At 42.4% G+C, this 6,154-nt stretch overlaps 1 protein-coding gene across 1 annotated transcript; it reads left to right on the top strand.

The window, feature by feature from the left end:
* Nucleotides 1–1,819: 1,819 nt before the first annotated feature.
* On the top strand, nt 1,820–4,941 carry LOC146358091 (olfactory receptor 5F1-like). Its single transcript, XM_084856112.1, has 3 exons — nt 1,820–2,728; nt 2,936–3,001; nt 4,936–4,941. Exons 1-3 carry the CDS (start codon nt 1,820–1,822, stop codon nt 4,939–4,941), a joined length of 981 nt encoding a protein of 326 aa, XP_084712238.1.
* The last annotated feature ends 1,213 nt before the right edge of the window (nt 4,942–6,154 follow it).

Consider the following 6,154-nt stretch of genomic DNA (forward strand, 5'->3'; position numbering starts at 1 on the left):
TAGGCCTTTGGTCTGATCCAGCTTGGCTCGTCTCATGTTCCGCTGTTCATCAAAGAAGAGTGAGATTAAACTTTTGTTCTGTGTGCCCTTGAATGTGCATATTTATTTTTATGTAGTTATTACATTTCTATACTGCTCATTATTTTATTTTTTTATTTTTTTATTTATTTATTGCATTTATATCCCAGCATTTTTCCTCTTGCAAGGAACTCAACTTACATTATCCTCCTCCTCCTCCTCCTCTCCATTTTATCCTCACAACAACAACCCTGTGAGGTGGGCTTGGCTGAGAGTCTGTGAGGGGCCCAAAGTCACCCAGTGAGCTTCCATGGCCAAGTGGGGACTAGAACCCGGATCTCCCGACTCCCAGTCCAACACTCTCACCACTACACCACCCTGGCTCTCATTAGCCAAAGCTTTCTGGGCAGTTCACCAAACAAAACTTAAAACCATAGAATACAATAACATAGTGAAACATAATATAAAAACCATAAGTTTAAAACAGAATAAAACCAATGTAGGAACCAAGATAAAAGCCGGCAGCACTGCAAAGATCTCAAAGCACACTACAGTTTTTAAAACTGAAGAGCTAAAAAGCCTTGGAAAATAAAGTCTTCATATGGTGCACAAAAGACCACAACGTAGCAGGTGCCAAATGAGCCTCTCTGGGCTGGGCATTCCACAACCGAGGTGCCACCACTGAAAAGGCCCCCTCCTCAGTAGCCACCCATCTTGCCTCATTCGGTGGAGGCACTGAGAGAAGGGCCTCAGAGGATGAACTTAGGGTCTGGATGAGTATATATGGGAGGAGACAATTCTTCAGGTAACCTGGCCCCAAGCCATTTAGGGCTCTGAATTTTAACACCAGCACTTTGAATTGGACCCCGAAATGGACTGGCAACTAGTGCAGATCATAAAGCATAAAGGTATAATACAATGAAATTGTCCAGTCCCTGTTAACAATGTCGCTGCCCTATTTTGGACCAGCTGAAACTTCTGGACTGTTTTATGGAACACTTGTATACAATGGCTTCTCTGTTCCTTTGTGGAACTGTCTACTCCATAGAAAGTAATTTGGGAGATCCCAAATCCACAACAGCCTGTCTACACATGCAATGCAGTCAGGCTCTGAATCAAAGTCAGAATTTTATATATAGTTTGTTTCTGTTCTTTCCCCCAAAATTTGAATAATAAAGCATTAATAAATTATATTTTAGGTATCGTAAGACAATCCAGGTACAATCATGTGCAGTAAGGCATTGCAGGTGACTAGAAGAGAAAAGCCCGTTGCAATGATTCAATGTAGCACAGGAGGAAGGACATAGTTACATACTGCACTTGTCTACTCAGAAGCACGTCCCACTGATTTCAAAGGGCCATATTCCCAGGTAAGTGGGTGTAGAATTTTAAATTAACTAACTTCAAAATGGAAAATAGTAGATGCAAATTAACGAAACAAAATATTAATGCATATCAAAATAATCAAAACAAAATATTAATGCATATCAAAATTTTTCACAAAAACTATTTTAGGACTTGTATAACCAATGTAACTATTAAAATATATTCTTGAATGCTATGCAAATTGCAGAAATATACAGTATTAACAATACCTGTAGACTTTATGAGTGTATTTTATTTTATGTTTGCAGACTGAGAAGACATAAACTTGTTTGCTCTACAAGCTAAGGTGCACAAGCAGCCTGTACCTATTTTAAGCATATTCAGACCTCTGAATGTTTTTCTTATAACTTCTGAAGATATATGAAGATCCATATTCATTCACCATAAGCAGCATAAGAATAATTTTGTCACAGAGATGTCTGTAGACAATAACAGTGCAGTATCTGAATTTATCTTCTTGGGATTTCCAGATCAGCGAGAACTGAAGATTCCCATTTTCACATTGTTCCTACTGATTTATGTTATCACAGTGGTGGGCAACCTAGGAATGATATTGTTGATCAGGTTGGACACTCAGCTTCATACGCCCATGTACTTTTTCCTCAGTAATTTGGCTTTCCTTGATTTTTGCTACTCTTCCAACATCACCCCCAAAGCCTTGAGAAACTTCCTGTCAGAAAGGAAAACTATTTCCTTCCTGGGATGCTTCATCCAAATGTATTTCTTTGTTGCTCTTGCAAGTACAGAGTGCATCCTTTTTGGGCTGATGGCGTATGACCGGTATGTGGCCATCTGCAACCCTTTGCTGTACACATCTATCATGTCCCATACCAAATGCATCAAAATGGCAGGTGGAGCATTCACAGCTGGTTTCTTGAACTCAGTTATTCATACCACTTTGGTAGGCACTTTGTCTTTCTGCCAGTCCAATGAAATCAACCATTTCTTCTGTGAAATCCCTCCACTCCTCAAGCTCTCATGTTCTGGTACATCTGTAACTGAAACATTCCTTTTCATTTTAGCTGGAATCAATATGCTGGGCTCTCTCCTAATAATACTGAGTTCCTACATGTACATTCTTTCCGCAGTGCTCCAGATAAATTCTGCCAAGGGCCGTCAAAAAGCCTTCTCTACGTGTATCTCCCACCTGATAGCTGTGACTATATTTTATGGAACTACTATCTATGTTTACTTGCAACCCAGTTCAAATTACTCAGAGGGTCAGAATAAAGTTGTGTCTGTGTTTTATGCCTTTGTCATCCCAATGCTCAATCCCTTAATCTACAGCCTGAGGAACAAGGAGGTGAAGGATGCAATGAAGAGGGTAATGGAAAAAAATACATTTTCACATTTACAGTAAATATTATGCTAATGGACCACATAGTTTAGAACCTAATGTTTGTTAATCCTCTAAAGTACCTAAATGCGTGCTTTATTTAAGCATATCACTAATCCAACAGAAGCATGCATGCTTCAGGTCATATCCTCAATATTTTAGAGATCATATGGATAGTCGTTATTTTTGGAGGAGGCTCTGGAGTGTTATTTACTGCACCGCAGCTTCATTCTACTTCTCTGCAGGACTCTCTTTGCCATGGTACGCTGGAATACACTACTTTTGTTGTTGTTCAGTTGTTCAGTCGTGTCCGACTCTTCGTGACCCCATGGATGCCAGGCCTTCCTGTCCTCCGCTCTCTCCCAGAGTGTGCTCAAGTTCATATTCATTGCATCGGTGATGCTATCTAGCCATCTCATCCTCTGCTGTCCCCTTCTCCTTTTGCCTTCAGTCTTTCCCAGCATCAGGGTCTTTTCCAGAGAGTTTTCTCTTCGCATTAGGTGGCCAAAATATTTGAGCTTCAGCTTCAGTATCTGTCCTTCCAATGAGCAGTCAGGGTTGATTTCCTTTAGGATTGACTGATTTGACCTCTTTGCAGTCCAGGGCACTCGTAAGAGTCTTCTCCAGCACCACAGTTCGAAAGCATCAATTCTTCAGCGCTCAGCCTTCCTTATAGTCCAGCTCTCACAGCCATACATTACTACTGGGAAAACCATAGCTTTGATTATGTGGACCTTTGTCAGCAAGGTGATGTCTCTGCTTCTTACTATGCTGTCTAGGTTGGCCATAGCTTTCCTCCCAAGGAGCAAGCGTCTTTTAATTTCATGGCTACAGTCACCGTCTGTGGTGATCTTGGAGCCCAAGAAAGTAAAATCTGTCACTGCTTCCATTTCTTCCCCTTCTATATGCCAGGAAGTGATAGGGCCAGATGCCATGATCTTCGTTTTTTTAATGTTGAGTTTCAAACCAGCTTTTTCATTCTCCACTTTCACCCTCAACAAGAGGCTCTTTAGATCCTCTTTGCTTTCTGCCATTAGGGTGGTATCGTCTGCATATCGGAGGTTGTTGATAATTCTCCCAGCAATTTTAATTCCGACCTCTGATTCATCCAACCCGGCATTTCTCATGATGTACTCTGCATATAAGTTAAATAAGCAGGGTGACAATATGCAGCCCTGTCGTACTCCTTTCCCAATTTTGAACCAATCGCTTGTTCCATGTCCGGTTCTTACTGTTGCTTCTTGACCCTCGTACAGGTTTCCCAGGAGACAGGTAAGGTGGTCTGGTACTCCCATCACTTTAAGAATTTGCCACAGTTTGTTGTGATCCACACAATCAAAGGCTTTAGCGTAGTCAATGAAGCAGAAATAGGCGTTTTTCTGGAATTCTCTTGCTTTCTCCATGATGCAGCGAATGTTGGCGATTTGATCTCTAGTTCCTCTGCCTCTTTGAAACCCAGCTTGTACTTCCGGTAGTTCTCGGTTCGCATACTGCTGAAGCCTAGCTTGTAGGATTTTGAGCATCACCTTGCTGGCATGTGAAATGAGCACAATTGTGCAGTAGTTTGAGCACTCTTTGTCGTTACCCTTCTTTGGAATTGGAATGTAAACTGACCTTTTCCAGTCTTGTGGCCATTGTTGAGTGTTCCAAATTTGTTGGGATATTGAATGCAGCACTTTAACAGCATCATCTTTTAGGATTTTAAATAGCTCAGCTGGAATACTGTCATCTCCACTAGCTTTGTTGTTACTAATGCTTCCTAAGGCCCACTTGACTTCACTCTCGAGGATGTCCGGCTCAAGTTCAGTGGCCGCACTATGGCTATCAGGGACATTAAGATCTTTCCTGTATAGGCAGAAATGGGTGTTGCTGACAGCAGTGAGCCATTAGAGTCCAAAAGGGGCCCTCAAAACTCCTCAGTACCATCCAGCAGTGCTACAGTGCTGTAATTCCTCACAGCACAGAAGCAGAATCAACTGAACTGTGCAAAGCAGTTCATTCACATAGGTGACATTAGAAACGATGTGAAGACAGAACTATCGTAGGCCAATTAGCATTTGCTATGAAAGAGGCTGTTTCACAGGAACGTGTCATACTAGTGCAGACTGACACCACTGAGATTCTTCTGGACGGGTTTCCCCTAGGCATGAATGAATCTGTCCATTTTTGTTTCTCTTCGTTTCTCCTTTTCCTAGGCTTAAATTTGGTTTGTCTAAACCTTGGTAATGTCTCCACTCTTAAGTCTGGTTCATCCTGAACTTTGAGATTTTTGTTTTTAAAGTCCACATTAACATTCATAAGCATTTCTGTACACATTTCTCCAAATACACGCATTTTTGTAACCATTCTTGCCTAATATTGACATTTTTTGCAAGGACTTTTCTGAATTTAATGCATTTTTGACTCCTCTTAAACATGGATTTAATTTCCCAGGACCACTCAGTTGATCAGGCTGAGAGGTTGGGATCTTATGAGGAGGAGAAGAACACGCACACAACCAGTGTAGATGAAAGAAAAGGAGATTTACTGAAATAAAAGAAATAAACAAAAAGTAGAACCTCCCCAGAGAGTTGCACGCTCTCTGAGGCTGAAGAGGTCACACACCTCTCAGGCACAAACTTGATTACAAATAAATCTCAGAGAGTTTCAGGCTCTCTGAAGCTCAGGACTGAAGAGGTTACATGACTCTTAGGTACAAACTTAATTACAAAGAAATCTCAAAGAGCTTCAAGCCCCCTGAATCTCAAGAGGTTACAAGCCTCTTGGTCTTGGATTAGAGCCCCAAATAGAGATGGCAGAGAATTCCGCCACGGATTTCAGTGAGGCCGAATGTACTGGCATTTAGCCCCCCGAAAACCGTGACGGAACGGCCTGCCACCCCCCCCCGCGCCCCCGCGGATCCCCCCCGGGACGAAGCTTGCCTGGGGCAGATGTTCCAGACGGCGGCGGCTCCGGCGGCGGCTTTGGCTGCAGCTGTGGCTGCGGCGGCGGCTGGTCTTCCGACCGGCTGCCACCACCGCCATTTGCAGTCTGGTCTGGGTTTTTTTTTACATTGACGTGATAGGCTACGTAAAGACTTACGTAGCCTATCACATCTGGGTAGGTTTTAAAAAAAAAGCGTACGCAAATTGCGGCAGCTATGGCCGCCACCATTTGGGTTCCTTATTTTTCGCCGCCTTAGTCTATGTAAATATTTACGTAGACTATTACGGCGAAAAGAAAGGGGAACGCAAATAGCGCCCACTACGCTATTTGCATTCCCCTTTCTTTTCGCCGTAATAGTCTACGTAAATATTTACGTAGACTAAGGCAGCGAAAAATAAGGAACACAAATGGTGGCCACCCTAGCCGCCGCCATTTGTGTACGCCTTTTTTTTTTTTAACCTACCCAGACATGATAGGCTATATAAATAC

This window comes from Heloderma suspectum, chromosome 1, assembly GCF_057233095.1.
Source record: "Heloderma suspectum isolate Gila_16-S chromosome 1, 16-S_ref, whole genome shotgun sequence".
NCBI lineage: Eukaryota > Metazoa > Chordata > Lepidosauria > Squamata > Helodermatidae > Heloderma > Heloderma suspectum.

Coding starts and splice junctions, on each gene's coding strand:
- LOC146358091 (XM_084856112.1), top strand. CDS start 1,820: ATGTCTGTAGACAATAACAGTGCAGTATCTGAATTTATCTTCTTGGGA. Junction 2,729..2,935: donor TGAAGGATGCAATGAAGAGG/GTAATGGAAAAA, acceptor TTTTTGGAGGAG/GCTCTGGAGTGTTATTTACT.